We start from the raw sequence: 16,847 nt of genomic DNA, 5'->3' as shown, positions 1-16,847 counted from the left end.
TACAAGAGTTTTGGCTCAAATATGATATTGAAAAAAAAAAATAAAAAATAAAGTAAACTTGTTTCAAAAATAATGTTCAATCTGGTGTGTCTGTACCATATAGACCTCCATGTCATAAAATCTTAGTTGGTGACAACAGTTTTGTTTTTCTAAAATGATCAAAACTATAGTTACCAACCACGACTTTAACTTTTTAAGTTTAAAACCGACTTTGAATTATTCTAAAAATGAACAAAGCAGTAATCACCAACTTTAATTCTTTTAAATAAAAATATTATATTATTTTGATTTTATATTTATCAACCATTCATATTTTTAATAAATATAAAATCAAAATAATATAATATTTTTATTTAAAAAATTAAAGTTGTGACTATGGCTTTGACAATTTTTAAAATAATTCAAAGTCGTAATCACAACTACGGTTTTAAACTTAAAGTTAAAACAATAATTACGATTTTAAACTTAAAATTAAAGTTTAAATCATGATCAGTGACTATAACCATTATTTTGAAAACAAGTTTACTTTATGATTTTTTTTTTTTCAAATGTCCTATTTTGGGTCAAAACTCCCCCATATGGTGCGTTTTAAAGATGTTCTCATTTCCGGAATAAAATTCTATTTAAAAAATCAAATATGAAAGTTAGTTTTCTTGCTTATACTACATATTTATTACCTTTTTTTTTTGGAGAAAAGCTCTTTAAGAACTGTTTTCTGTCATAAGTTTATCCAATGTGTTTTTTGAGTTTAGAAAACTATTTTTGTTCTAAAGAAAACCGTTTTCATTCCAAACATGAAGTCAATCACTTTCAATAGGTTAAAAGCTTCCATGGTTGTAAACTTGTCATTGTATAGGGACAGAGATGCGAATTGATCACTGCTTAGAAAAGGAGGCATCCATGATGCTACATAATTCGAGGATTACAAAGTTGATCAGTAAACACCAAGCCATACCATGGCATGATCAAAGCACAAGAAAATCAGGAAAGCCAAACAATGAGACTAACAAAACCCAATTTTGATCCAACACACGCAGGGGAAAGACGGGTTTTCTCCAGAATGTTTGTATCACAAGTATTTAACCAGCAACCATATCGCGACGATCAGAATCACGATGCCAACAACTGATAAGAGCAGGCACAGGCAGGAGCAGCCACCCTTGGTGCGCTTGTTCAAAATTGCCAGATTCTTCTGCACTCGCTGTTTCACAATAAAAGAAAAACCAAGATCAAAATTAATCTGGCTGGGATAGAAGCTTTGTTAAGTTCCATAGTAATAGAAGATTCACTTTCAGGTAAAAAGATCAAAGCTGATGCTCATGAGATGCATTGCCTAAAGTGGAAGGTCCATCTCATTGATGATGTTCTATGAAACAAGTCCTGTGAAAATAGACTACAGTAAATGCTTCCCCTAAAGCTGAGGGTTTATGGTATTGATGATATACTATGCAAACAAGTCAACTAACAGCTCATTAAGAGTTTAACCTTTAGACGAGAGTCTGTAATATCCACACGTTGGTCCAAGTTATCCTGCAAAATGGGAGAGCCAAGAAGAGCAAAGTTTAAGATTGCAGTGCATTTCATTTTGTTAATATTTTTCCAGATGAGGATGCTTAAATACGAAAAGAGGCAAGTAATACTGAATCAAATCAAAACATACAATAAGTCTAGTATGTAGGTCAAGCTCTTCGTTGACTGCCAATGCAATATGTTTTGTACTATATACCGTCTCTTCCAATTTCTCAAGGCCCTCATCTTGTTCTGCTTCACAGACATATGAGCACGTAAATATCCATATTGGGAACAAACAGTAAATAATAAAGTGAACAAAGTAAGAGTGTTATTCTGAACAAGGTATAGTGACTTGCCTTTCATAATTTGCCGCTGAAGGCCCACAAGGCCATAGTTGTCCAAACCTGTTGTTCTGTTCATGGCATCAGCAGGCTTTATCTCTGGCCCAAGCAAGCTGTCTCTGTTTGCAAAGTTTGACATGTTCAATGTTGATGCCATCTGGTTTGCTTTTGATTTCAAATTTGCAACCATGTCTTTGCGTCGATTCATCTCTTTCTCAGTTCTGTGAAGTACAGAAGGCAGAACCAACAAACTTCAGGTAATTATAAGAATCACACCACCCAAAAATTAGTATCTAATGCTCCCATAGAACAGCATGCCATACTTTCAAGACAGTCATTTCAACAAACAAACAATTCCTCATCTCATCCTTTTTCCCATCTAGATCTTGTATCAATACATTCTTTACTATTTCAAACACTGGATTTAAATGCATCACTTCCACCTACCACTCCTTCAGTTATTTTCCTCAAACATGGCTGCAACAAATGGTACTAGCTGTAATAACCATAGGTTCTCATAATCTTATTTTATATGTATATATTTCTTTCTTTCTTCCATTTTTTGAGTTAAGAATTTTATCATTGCTTTACTCAAATGATTTAGGGTGTTGCTGAGTATTGATATGCCACATCAAGTATTGAGTATTTATCAGGCAAACCTTAAAGCAACCATATCAGCAGTATGTGAAAGTACAACATGACACCAGAAACAATTTGTCTAAAACAAGCTTTTACACCACTTTTAGTCCCTATGGAAGCCTTTTGATCACCTTGCCTCACATTCCTCCCATCCACCATGATATCAGCCCTTTCTTGCACAGGATAAAGCCTTTTTTATACACATTTTTCAACAAGAAAATACTAAACTAATAGCAAGATATCCACGTGAGGCAAAATACTTATTTTGCCAAGCCAAGCCCAGTCTACTCATCAAATTTAAAACAACAAGAATTGAAAAAATCTCGTAAAAAAACATCAGTTTCATTTTAGGAACCTCGGCATCTTAATTACCACTGAAAGTACACCTAAATTAACATCAGCAAGAAGAAGTTAACATTCAACCTACATCACAGCATAAAGGAATACAAATTCCAATACATCATGACTCACAATAGAGGCAAAATAACTTTCACATAACAATATAGACAAAACAGCAGTGCAATCATATTGAAAAGTTGGGGAAATCATTCAAATATTATTTTCATGTAAGGTAGAATAAGTTGGAAATTTGAGTACATTAAATTTAATACATCTTTAATCTAAGTCACTGAAATACTAAGTCCCTTATCAATACACAGGTGCAATACAATTAAAAGACTTACAAGGGCTGCTTTCCAGGAAGCTTTGACAAAAGGGACTGTAAGCTGTCAAGTCTAGTCCCTAATATTGTAATCTTTCTTCGGATCGCAGATGCATGACGTTGGGCATCAACTCCCGGTGCAGAAAATGAAATCCTATCAGAAATCATTCCATTGATATCATCAGCAAGTTTAACTGCATCATTATATTCTTTCATCCACGAGTCTGAAGAAGCCATTGGTCTGAAAGATGCAAAACAGAATATCACATGGCTTATCCAATTGGAAGTTGATGGCATACTATCTATCAAGTTACATGCCGATGCTACCAATCTCATTTGGCTATTCTACCTTTTACAGAAACATAGCCTACCATCCCTTCTACCATGGTTTATATAGTCAATGAATGAATACCTATCCATAACAAACTAGTAAATGAAAAACCATCCTTAAAAAGCCGCTAAACAGAAAACCCTCAGTAACAAGATCGTACATGAAAAACCGTCCATACCCAAGCCAATCATTCCAAATCATCCCTAATCGCTCAGTCTTCTCCCATTGCTGATCTCACCTTCAACTAAAAAATAAACTCTCATTCCTAGTCGATAATCTACTGGAACTAGCACTTGTTTTCATTGAGTAAATATCATCAGATATCAATCAACTCCAACTCAAAAATAATCAATCATTCCTTTATAATCACCTATCACAACAGGCATTTGTTTTCCAAGAATAAAAACATCAGATATTCAGTTATGCTCTCCTCCACAGTTAACAACTCCAGCATTTACCCGAACCCTATCAACCCCATTAACCTAGCCTAATGAAAAAAGAAAGAAAGAACCAATCATCATTCCCTTTTGGTGTTTTACCAGTAGTCACACAATCATACAAATCATGAAAAATGATTGAACCCAATAAAAACCAGGTGGATTTTATAGCATAATTGTGTATATTCTACATAAATATCAAAACTAAACCTCAACATTCAGGGTCTGTTCTACAACCTTTTCGAAAACAGTAACCATCCTAAAAAACAGTATCTCTTTCGAAAACACTAAACCTAAACAATTATTTTTAGGAATAAAATTTTGCTTGAGAACTCAAATATGAAAAACAGTTTTCTTGACTGATTCTCAACGAAAATACTGTATACTTTCATGCAATGCAAATGTTCCCAAAGTACTCTCAATATTTTCCTTGCTCAAAATACATTACAAAAAACAACTAAAAATATCTGAAATTTGTTTTCAAAAACAACTAACTTTTAGAGAGAGAAAAAATTCAAAAACTATTTTCAATAAAAAATATGTCAAAAATTTGTTTTCTAAATTAGAAAACTGTTTTCAAATAGCAAGAACAGTTTCCAAACAGACCCTCGATCTCTCTTTCTTTCACTGTATAGCATCAAACTCGAACAAGCTGACAATATTGCCAAAAAAAAGATAAAAGAAAAAAAAAAAAAAGGCAAAAACCATTACTCCCTCGTTATTGTATCATCAGTCATCATGCAATCGTAAATATAACGAAAATGATCAAAAGCCAACAATCACAATCCTCGCGCACCCAAATGGATTTCATTAGACAAACACAATCTGCATAGACAGAAAGTCAAACAAACCCCATAATCCAACTTCTCTGCCTTTTTGTATGTAATCTCATGTGCGAATTGATTTCATTGTCTAACCATAATGCAAAAAGAGGAAAGGAAAAAAGAATTACTCCCCTTTACATTTTTATTAGTAGTTATCATACAATCACATAATTACCAAAACCAAATGATGGAAGCCCGACAACGACAACTCTGTATACCCCCTTCATGATCACAATCCTCGAAACCTCAGATGGATTTCATCACACAGACACCCAATCGATATAATTAACAAATCAAAACAAACCCAAAATTCAACCCTTTTTTCCTTTTATCCAATCTCATCTAAACTCAAATTCAGCTGATTATGTAACGAAATCGCAAATTTTTACCCAAAACCCACCAAAATTCAGCCATGATCCACCAAAAATAACACAAAAATAATCCTCAAAAAGCACAATTGAGATGAACTAAGAATTTAGAGAATGATTTACCTGTAACGAAAAGAAGCAGAACGTGGAGAAGAGTCGAGAAGGAATGAGATTGGGGGGGCTTTAGATTGAGTGGAGGAATACGATAGAGAACGAGTGGGGAGAGGGCGGGCGCCACCATGAACCGGCAGAGTTTGTCCCACGCAGATGTCGTTTTGGTCAGCCCTTTCAATCTCCTTTCGGAAATGATATCCTCCCTTTGATAGCACCAGGTGGAAATAATAAATGGGTCGCTGCTTTATCAATAAATCTTTCCACTACTTTCCCATTTACTCTCATCAATGGTTTATTTCATTAGGCCTTGGGACCCACTAAATTATTTTCCCCACTTTTGATCTGGATTAAAATTTTAAAAAAAATTAAAAAAAAAGGTCATTTTTCCATTTATTTTTTAATTTTTTTGATAAAGTTCTTTATTGTTTTTTTGAGAGTTCCGTCTACGTTCATTGGGCTGACAACTCAATAATAATATTAAAACAATTAATTAAAATTTTGTTATTTTAATTATTTAAGGAAGAACATGTATTATTTTATTTGAGGAAAACAATGTATCATTCTACTTCTTCGAAACACGAATTTCCATTCAAACACTTCTACAGACGTTTGAAAAGTTCTTCGAATAGACTAACATCGTATTTGAACGTGCTTTTTGTGAAAAATGTTTTTTTAAGTAATATTCAATACAATTTTAAAGATTCTTTTTTTATATATATATATAATTTAATTTATTTATATTTTAAAAATACACATACCCTTTTCTTCGACCTGAAAAGTAAAAGTTTATTTAAACTCTTTTGATAGTAATTTTAAAAAGTAATTTTAATTTAAAATATATATTTTTTAAATTAAATATTTTATAATTTTAAGAAATGTTTTTAAAAATTATTTATATTATTTTTTAAAAAACATTTGGCAAGTGATTTTTTAAAAAATATATTCAAATAAAATATTTTTATTAAAAACACTTAGAATACAAATACTGTAAAACGCATTAAAAGTCCGTTTAATAATGATTCTATAAAACACTTTTAATATTTTTAATACTTAAAAATTTTCATCATTTAAGTGTTAAAAATATTAGAAATATTTTCTAAAATCAATCTAAAACGCACTCTAATAATAATTTTAAGACTAAAAACGTTATTAAAAAAATTAAGTATATGACAAATTTTAAAAAATCACTTATAACATTAGAAAATTACTTATAGTGTTTTTTATTAAGATAAATGATTCGTCTAAAAATACTTTAAAAAAATTATCATGTCCTCTGAAAACATAATTTTAATTTATTAAAAACCTTTTAAATTAAAATCATTCTTAACTTGAAAATGATATTTTATACCAAAAATAAAATAAATCGTACATTAAAAGTAATTATTTTTGTTGTAACTTTTATTATTATCAACATATAAAACTAAACTTTTAACTTTATTTTGAAATGCTTTCAACTTTCATAAGTAAATAAATTTTTTTAAAAACTTTTTTACTTTCTTTTTAATTATCGGTTAGCAATTTTGAAAGGGTTCTAAAGATATTTAACAAAAATTTTAAAATGACTGAAATTGATTTTCAAATCATTCACCAAATTCTTTCAAAATCACTTTTTATTATAACATGTTACAAAAAAAAAAAACATTTTTATAGGTAGATGTGACATGATATTTTAAAAATAATTTTAAATAAATTATTAATAATAAAAATATTATAAATTAAAAATACTTTAATCAAAATAACTTTCAAACCCATGTTTATTCGAATTCCACACGTTCAAAAATTGAAAGACGAAATAGTCTTTCAACGTTGACTAGCACAAGCAACTTGAAAGTCGCAATTCTAGATGGCTAGATCCCAATCGGCACTCTGATCCTTTCACAACTTTGGACACTAGCATGCTTATCATACATTATACCCACCAAATCAATGCCACATTCTCTATTTATTATTGTATTATTGTGGGGAGTTAATTGTAGAGCATGTAACGATGATGATACCGAAGATAAAAAGACCATCCAAAGTTCCACTCGTGCGGTAAATGCTAGTATTTATTATTTCATAAGTGGAATTGCAAATTTTGATTCTAGTTTTCATCGCAATTAGCGATCACTGCACTTATGTTTTGATGTAGTAATTTATGTATTTAATTATTTGGTAATGATTGTTGGGAGTGTTTTTAATATTAAAAATAATATATATATGTTTTTTTAAATGAGGGGTATAGTAAAATTTTTAAAATATTTTTTAAAAAATGAAAAATCAGGTGTTTGGTACCTGAGAACGAGGAGTGAGAATAGATATCTCATTTATTTCCTTTCTAATTCTCATATTTGGATAAAATTTATGAAAATAGGAATGAAATGAAAAATTATTACGATAGAAATCAAATCTCACTTATAAGTGGGATTTCAATTCATCCTAAGTAGATAGTATTTTGATTCATTCATCTCATAAAAAAATATATAAAATAGTATAAAATTACTTTTTTTATCATTAAATTTCATTCATCAAGCCTTGATACCTCTTCATCTCATAATAAGACTTTTTTATTCATAAAAAAAAATCTTAAAATTTATTTTATTTTTAAATGAAAATAAATAAATTATTTAAAATTGTGTAAGGGTATTATTGTCAATTTATTTAATTTTCATTATCATTCTCATTATTACCAAACATTAGAATGGAAACAAATAATCATTCCAACATTGAATTCATAAGTTCATCCAAACACTAAAAATAAAATTACCAAATTTATTTTCATTCACTAAAAAATGGGAATAGAAACAAAAAATGTTTTATAGAATTACTGTTAAATATACTTTAAGATTTTGTTTGATGATGATTATATAAAGTGTTTTTAACCCAAAAAGTGTTTTTGAAAAAAAAAAGAAGGTGTTTGACAAAATTAAGAAACAATTTTAAAATTTAGAAAAATTGTTATGAAGAAACATTCAATAAATAATTATTCTAAAAACACTTTTAAATCAAATACTTTTATTAAAAACATTTCGAGTTAAAATTGATTCTAATCATCATTTGACATGATTTTAGGAGACACTTTTACTTTAAAAAGTGTTTTGGATGAAAAATGAGGTGTTTAGTAAAATTAATGAAACACTTTTAAAAATCTAGAAAATCATTTGTAATGATGAAAAATCACTTGTAGTGTTTTTTTAACTCTTAAAAATGCTTATAAAAAAACCATTTTTACTAAAAGCATTTTAAATAAAAATATAGTCAGTCAACTGTACTCAATCTTATATATGATCTAACTCATTTTTACCTCATATACATTTATTAATTGTAAATATTAAAAAATTTAAAAATAATAAATATATTTTAATTCAAAATACCATATTATTAAATAAAAAATAACTATGAAAATTCTACATATTTCATTATTAAGATTAAAAATATTTTATAGTTGAAATATTAAACAAAACGTAATCATAAAATTAAAATTTTAATTTATTTTTATATAACAAACATATTATAATTAAAATTAATTAAAATTTTAAAAATTAAACTTGAAAGTTAAAACAACTAAAAATTATTTTAAAATAATATATTTGTAAATTTTAAAAAAGTTAAACGGATTACTAAAGTACTATTCGGGTGATTAGTACCGTCCAAGAAGTTCAAATATATAAAAGATTTTTTTTAAATATTTCTTTTTCCATTTTTTTCAACATACATTTATTCTTATTAATATTCAAATAAATAAAAATTATGTTGAAAGAAATTAAATTTGAGAAGAATGATTCATTCAGATTGCCATCTTTTTCACCATATATATATATATATATATATATATTTTTTTTTTTACAATAAAGTTTTTCTGATATCTACTTTTTTTTATATCACATTTGTGTTTGAGATGGTCCAGTAATTATGGATGTAGCATCGTTCGGTTGACTATCATGCAAAATCATTTTTTCAGATTTACAGTTTTTTTTTTTCCAAATTTGAGAAATGGTAATTTGTAGTTTGTATGAACAATAATTTTTAGCAAGTTCAAAAGAAAATTATGTTGTGATGAAAAATAATCAAGAGCTTGCTAAACTATGGTTCCACATGTGTTATGAGTGTTGGATAAATTGCACTATTGAATTACTCAAGTATGTGTAATAACTATAATTGTTGAAATATTTATAATAAAATTGTTAGGATTAAAATACCCTAATCCTATTTCCAAAAGCGATAATAAATCAAAATGAAAAATCAAATACAAAAACACATGACAGATTTGTAGTTGTTCACTCTTAATGTAAGAGTTACGTCCACTTATAACTTGCAAATTTTTATTACGATGAAAATAAAGTATAAGAGGTGTAATGACCCGCATCTAATTGTATAGATATTATCTGCTCTAGGTTTAAATGGGTCCTCAAAACTTTAAAACGTGTTTTAATATTAAGGGGAGTCTATACTTATATAGTGCCATGAACTTTTCTCTTATTCGATGTGAGACATCACAAACATCTTCCTTTTCATGCAGATATAATGTATTTATTGTGTCCCATGAGATTACGAAGTCAAACAAACAAAACACTCTTTACGGGGTTACTTAAACAAACATCTGTTATGGGTCAGAGATCGACTTTAATATCATTTGTAACGATTCACACCCAATTGTGTAGATATTATTTACTTAAAGTTAAAAAGGACCATCACGACTTAAAAATACGTTTACTAAGTAAATAAGAGTTCATACTTATATAGCATTATAAACTTTTTCCCTTACTTGATGTGAGACATCACGGTTTCAATGTTGTACTTATTAGTGGGGATGTGTTATACTATATTTCCCATCATTGGGAAAGGATCCCACTTGATCAACAAGGAGTTGAACTTGAGACCTCTAAGTTGAGGAAATTATATGGGCGCTATATAAATACGAGTCATTCTTAATCTTGCAGATGTGTTTTAAAACCATGAGGGTCCCTTAGGGAAATAACAGATAATATCAACACGATTGAGTGTGGGTTATTACAAATGGTATCATAGTAAATCCCTGACCCTTGTGTGAAGATTTGTTTAGCTATTGACCCACAATCCCATTTGTGTTTGTGGGAGTGTTTGTAATATTTCACATCAAATAGATGAGAAAATTATTGATGTTGCAAGTATGAATCCTTCTTAGCCTTGTAAACGTATTTTAAAGTCTTGAGGTCCCTTTAGGCTCAAAGTGGACAATATCTACACGGTTGAATGTAGATCGTTACAAGAGAATTTCAAAAAGCTTCACCTTCTAAGTTTTTTCTCTCAACTTTTTCTATATCTTTTAATACCCAAAAAATAAAACTAAGACAAAGTTGGTTACTCCAAACATAATATAAATAAATAACCAAATCATATGTATAACATCCCTAAAATACCCCAATTTAAAATGCCTTTACTATTAAAATAATAATTAGGCTTCACACACCTTAATATAAATAAACAAAACATTATATTATTTAAAAATTAGTTTTTAGTATTTTTTATTTTATAAAATACTCTCATTTTTCTTTTTTAACCACATTAAAATAAACATATTCATGAAAAATATATTTTCATACCATATAATAAATAGTATAAATATAAATATCAAGGGATAAAGTTTTGGAAAGTGTTTTGAAAAGGATTTAAAAAAACAATTTTTAGAAATCGTTACACCATGTTTTGCTTTGGAAGTTGAAATGTATTATAGAATGTTTTTTATGTTGTTAAATATAATTTAAAAATAATTTTTATATATCCATATTTATATGATTATTTTTTAAAATAATCCTCATAAAATAAATAAAAATAATTAAAATATACCATTTAAAAATACTAATTATTATTTTGAAAAATCATTACCAAATAAGCCTTAAATCCTATGAATTGTATATTCCTTTCCATTTTTCTCTCATTTCACCCACCAGTCACCACATAGGCCATGGAAACCCACATGCGCCAATAAGATATATAAAAGGGAGAATTGTGTTTTGGGCCCAGCTGGGCCCAAAAATTAAGAAATGGTCCATGGATGTATCAAATTAACAGGAAGGCTATGAGATATTAACTGACCAATATGCCCTTCATTAGTTCCAAGTCAGCTGGATGTTGCCATGTCATTCTGACTGAAAAATCTCAAATAATAGCAAAAAGGGTCACTAGTCTCCTGCCCCTTTCTCTCCCTCCGTAAACACCATGGTCAACTATGAATGTCCCCCAATCGTGCAGCCGAGGATTGTGAGCAACTCAGAAAAGCCTTCGCATGTATGTTATCATCATCATTCCCAAATCGAAATGAAGGTGGGTGTGATTAAATTTTCTGAGATTTTGATTTCATGTTGGTTCCTTTGATGATGTGGTGGATGTTTGTTTACAAGGTTTGAGGAAAGACGTCCGTTTTGATATGGTGTTAGGGTGTTCTTAAAAAATTTTGAACTTAATAACAGCGTGTTTTAGGGTGCAGGGTGGGGTATAAATGAGGCTTTGATCATATCCATCTTGCCTCATACGAATGAAGCACAAGGTAAGTAAATGAAAGAAACTTCCAGTTAATCCGTTGAAAAAGATCTCCTTAAAATTGGCATTTCAGCTGTTTGAAAATTCCTCACTTTATAATCTGGTTTTTGGGTTTATATTCTAGAGAATGAATGGGTATGGTGCAGAAGGTGAGCTGTGGGGACTAGTTAGTGCACTTATGATGAAGGAAACTAAATTGAGTTTCATTTTCGCCCTTTTCACTGATTAAGGTGTACCTAGGTCGATTTCCTGCAAGTGTACAAGGCATTTACACTAAGTGTACAAGGCCAATGTACTAAATGTACAAGGGTGTACAAGGGCATGTATCTTAAGGGTTTTCAAGTGATTTTGAAGAATTTACTCATTTACTTTTTCCAATCGTCGGGGACATTCCTCACACATATTGCTTGAATGGTGCCTCATTGCACGCATTTTATGTGATGGCTACCATGTTAATTCATGCTATTAGCTCCCCTACTAATGATGCATATGAAGCGAAACAAGGCTTAACTTTTTCATCCTTTTCCCTTATCCATGAGAGTGGAAGCATTGTTTTCCCACCCATATGCACTTGGTTGGTCGTCCCTATTATGGATTTGCCCAACTGTACAAGGCATTTACACTAAGTGTACAAGGAATTTACACTAAGTGTACAAGGGTGTACAAGGCTACCTAACTTGAAGGATTTCAAACGATTTTCGAAAAATTCTTTGCTCATTTTTTTTTTCAAAGGGGGACATGCCTCGTACTCCCTCCTCATTTCCCTTCCAACACATTCATTGGAATGTGGTAGCACACGTATGATGAATGGGAACCTAAATTGGGTTTCATTTTCCCCCTTTTCACTGACCCATGACATCGGCGAGTGGCTATCCCGCCCATTTACACTCATTCAGCTATAGCTATGTCGGATTTCTCCAACTGTACAAGGCATTTACACTAAGTGTACAAGGCATTTACACTAAGTGTACAAGGTGTACAAGGCTACCTAACTTGAAGGATTTCAAACGATTTTCGAAAAATTCTTTGCTCATTTTTTTTTTCAAAGGGGGACATGCCTCGTACTCCCTCCTCATTTCCCTTCCTACACATTCATTGGAATGTGCTAGCACACGTATGATGAATGGGAACCTAAATTGGGTTTCATTTTCCCCCTTTTCACTGACCCATGACATCGGCGAGTGGCTATCCCGCCCATTTACACTCATTCAGCTATAGCTATGTCGGATTTCTCCAACTGTACAAGGCATTTACACTAAGTGTACAAGGCATTTACACTAAGTGTACAAGGGTGTACAAGGCTACCTAACTTGAAGGATTTCAAACGATTTTCGCAAAATTCTTTGCTCATTTCTTTTTTTTTCTTCAAAGGGAGAATTGTGTTTTGGGGCCAGCTGGGCCCAAAAATTAACAAATGGTCCATATATGTTACAGAATTAATAGAAAGGCTATGAGATATTGAGTGACCTATATGTTATAGGAACTCCCCCAAAGAAGCAGAAGAGGATATATTCTCACCTTTTACATCTTTACATCCTTTGGTAATGGCAAGCTCCAAGAATGGTTTTGAAACTTTGCACACGGTTTGTCTTCTTATCTGTAAAAGTTGCTGTTCTCACAATTCATTTACTATAGTTGGTTGATTTTCCATAAAGTGATACTGAAATCTGATTAGGGTGTAGTTGATTTTTACTTTTATTGTTTTTAGTCGTTTAGGTTCAATTTAGATCGCGAAAAGTAGGAGGGAAACTCAATTGGGAGAAAAAATGGAAAAGGAAGAAAAAAAAACTTAAACTTCTCTAGCATACTTTTCCAATATTATTCTTCTTTTCTATAGAGTAAAGAATTTAAGAATGTATAAGTTCTTAAATAATTTTCATTATATTTCAATTTTTATCAATTTTCTATGGAAAACCATACTATTTTTTATTTTTTGCCATAGCACTTTCCATGATCCAAACAAAGTCTTAATGAATCTGAAACTGGAACATAAAAAATATACACTTACCTTTATTTGTCAAAAAACAAACAGGCACACATATACATGAAACCCCTTCTCGTCCTTTATCATTTTTTTTTTATAGGCAAAGAGGAAAATATTACCAGTGCTTATGTTTTGTTGAGTAATAGATTTGAAAATATGCAAATCATGCATTATTGGATTTTATTTCTTTCCGTGCTTTAATTTTCTGTCTAGTCCACCATATTATTGACTTAGTGAGGAGCTCTCAGTGGTAAAGATTCATGGAAGAGCATCAATCAGGCGTAGGAACCGAAATGAGGGTTAAGTTTTTCCTCCTTTTCCCTCATCCACGAGAATGGAAACATTGTTGGCCCACCCATATGCACTTGTTCGGTCGTCCCTTCGGTGGATTGCATAACTGTACAAGCCATTTACACTAACTGTACAAGCCAAATGTGCTAACTGTACAAGTGTGTACAACCCTATCTATATTGAAGGATTTCAACTTTTTTGAAAACAATCGTTGCTCATTTCCTTCTTTTTTTTACTAGGGGGACATCCCTCACAGTCATTCCTCATTTACCTTCGTACACATTCAAATGCCTTGTGGTAGCACACTTATGTTGCATAGGAACCTAAATTGGGTTTCATTTTCCCATTTTCAATCAGCCATTTCTTTGGAATGTGGTTAACCCCCCCATATGCACTCCTTCAGTTTTATTTAAGTGGAATTGCTCCAACTGTACAAGGCCTTTACACCAAGTGTACAATCGCAATGTACTAAATGTACAAGGGTGTACAAGGGTGTGTATCTAAATGTATTTCAAGTGATTGTGAAGAACTTAGTCATCAACATTTTCCACTCGTCGTGCACATTCCTCACACATAGCGGTTGACAACACACTCCTTCCACGTATATTATTTTATTTGTACAATGTTAGTTCATTGTTTTAGCTCTCCCACATTACTTAGGCGTAGGAACCGAAATGAGGGTTAAGTTTTTCCTCCTTTTCCCTCATCGCCGATAATGGAAACATTGTTGCCCCACCCATATGCACTTGTTCGGTCGTCCCTTCGGTGGATTGCATAACTGTACAATCCATTTACACTAACTGTACAAGCCAAATGGGCTAACTGTACAAGTGTGTACAACCCTACCTACATTGAAGGATTTCAACTTTTTTTGAAAACACTCGTCGATTGTTCTTAAATTATGAGTATGTTGACTTCTTCTGTTTGTAAGACGGATTTATGACTCTGCATCAATGGAAAATTATGAGCACAGTATGGAGTGACGGATAATAGGACAACTTAAACGAGTACATGAGGGTGTCGAATTGCACCCTTTCCTTTTCGTATTTAGATGAAGCAAATAAATGATCTTTTATCCTTGAACTAATTGTTTTTCCCTTTATGTGTGCAGGTGGGTTGATTGTTGAAGTGGGAGCTTTGTCACGATCAATAGAAATACTTCAAAATAAGAGGCTTAACATCAGATGAAAGATGAGAAGAGAAAACAGAGAAGTCTAGATGATCAAGATAGTTTATTTTATAGGAAGCCAATCTATGTTAAGAGTTGGATAATAAGATACCAACCTTCTGTTAAATTTTTACATTGTAACTATTTTCATCAAATAGTATCATATACGTTTCGGGACATGTAATTATGGATTTCATTCCAATTAAAATTCCAATGTATTGAACATAAATTTTGGTTATTTCGCATTTTATCAGCACATGTTTCTTGTTTTTAAATTTTGTTTTTCCTCCGTTTATATTGGTTGTTGGCCCATTGAAGCTGAAAACCCATAGGAAGTGTCAAAATGAAAAAGACAGATTACCAGTCGACCGGTCTAGGATAACCGGTCGACCGGTTCGTGTCCTTTATGTGAGTGTCTTGCCCGTAGTGCAACCGGTCTATGGTAACCGGTCGACCGGTTCCATCCATGTCCACCAAGTATGCCAACTGACTAATAAAAGAGTTCCAAAATATGCAAATTTGTTAATTTTTTAAATAGTTCTTAATTCACATAGTTTTATCAGTTATAAAACTATTTTTGGAACTCACCTTTCATGAGAGAATGAAATATTTTAAAAGAGTGCCCATTGTTTAAGATTATTCGAGAAAAAAGTGAGTTAAAAAAATAAAGCATTTTCAAGGGAGCAGGTGGAGGAAAGATTGTCATTTCTTCAATTGTTTGTACAAGCTATTGTATATATGTCCTTAAAATAAAATATTTGATAAATTTTGAAAAATCCGCATACATGAAGAGTAATTGAAACCTTAACCTTTCCTTCAGGTGATACAAATGAATAGGAGTACTAATTTGCTTGAGTTGTTCCTGTACCTTCATCCCACACATGTTACTTGTTTTTCAGATATATTATGAAAATGAGACTCTTCATCTTATATTTCAAAGTTTGCTTGATATACAAATAGAGATTAAGCAGCACCAAGCAACCAAAAAAAAAAAAAACAAGTTTGATCTATAAATTAAGCAATGACCTATGATAAAGATTCTAGCACATTTGAGTTACAACCAGTCAATCTGCCACATAAATACCATTGGTGATAATGAGTTCATATTTGTTACAAGGATAATCAAAGGATAATCAAACCCTGTTACCAGAAAGCACCTGTTAAAGAAGAAACAGGGATTAAAGAACTGATACAAGGCTTATTCCATACCTATCTCTCTGCATACTTCTAAGGCTTGAACTCATCACTAAGTACAAGACCTCTAAATGCAGGAGCTTTCCATTCATTCACTATCAGACGTCAAAATAATCTATAACACCCCTAGCTCAACTAAAGTTCTAATACATGCTAGACCCTCTTTTGGCTAGGACATTGGCCTATGTCATCATTTCTTATTTTTCTTCTCCAACCAGAAAGCACTCAAAAGTCTTTAAATAACGTTGATGTCATTATCATTTCTTAGACTAGATTTTCCTGCTCAAAATTCACATTGTCTCCCTAGTTAAGCTTTGAGGAGATGCTGAATTTCTGTTCCATTATTTTTTCCGTACCAGAAAATCAGGTATCACTCTGAGCAATTGATTTCTGTGGGTTCAAATTCATGCTTTACTATCTTAATGCATTGTTGGTACAATGGCCAATAGCTGCCAATTGAGCCGAATTGTGCCTTAGACAGAGAC

At 31.3% G+C, this 16,847-nt stretch overlaps 2 protein-coding genes across 3 annotated transcripts in view; one reads left to right on the top strand and one right to left on the bottom strand.

Annotated features, from left to right (window-relative positions):
- Positions 1 to 15,406, top strand: part of LOC117921173 (pentatricopeptide repeat-containing protein At1g26460, mitochondrial-like) — a 21,788-nt gene extending 6,382 nt beyond the window's left edge. The window contains exons 3-4 of the mRNA XM_034838984.1: positions 13,206 to 13,308; positions 15,112 to 15,406. Coding sequence (XP_034694875.1) covers positions 13,206 to 13,308; positions 15,112 to 15,120 — 112 coding nt within the window. The 3' untranslated portion in view covers positions 15,121 to 15,406. The remainder of the gene's footprint in view (positions 1 to 13,205; positions 13,309 to 15,111) is intronic.
- LOC117921174 (syntaxin-52-like) lies at positions 832 to 5,444 on the bottom strand. 2 transcript variants are annotated; one of them, XM_034838985.1, is made up of 6 exons: positions 5,237 to 5,441; positions 3,176 to 3,394; positions 1,869 to 2,074; positions 1,661 to 1,761; positions 1,486 to 1,530; positions 832 to 1,201 (listed from the first exon to the last, which is right to left on the bottom strand). In XM_034838985.1, the coding sequence occupies exons 2-6, from the start codon at positions 3,388 to 3,390 to the stop codon at positions 1,070 to 1,072; spliced, it is 699 nt and encodes a 232-aa protein (XP_034694876.1). In that variant the 5' UTR covers positions 3,391 to 3,394; positions 5,237 to 5,441; the 3' UTR covers positions 832 to 1,069. The 2 variants fall into 2 exon arrangements, with proteins under 2 accessions (XP_034694876.1, XP_034694877.1); XM_034838986.1 differs by lacking the exon at positions 832 to 1,201 and adding an exon at positions 1,234 to 1,380 and having other exon boundaries at positions 5,237 to 5,444.
- Positions 15,407 to 16,847: the final 1,441 nt, after the last annotated feature.

This window comes from Vitis riparia, chromosome 8, assembly GCF_004353265.1.
Source record: "Vitis riparia cultivar Riparia Gloire de Montpellier isolate 1030 chromosome 8, EGFV_Vit.rip_1.0, whole genome shotgun sequence".
Lineage (NCBI taxonomy): Eukaryota > Viridiplantae > Streptophyta > Magnoliopsida > Vitales > Vitaceae > Vitis > Vitis riparia.
The sequence above is the reverse complement of the archived record's forward strand: the minus strand, read 5'-3'. Positions and strand labels throughout refer to the sequence as shown.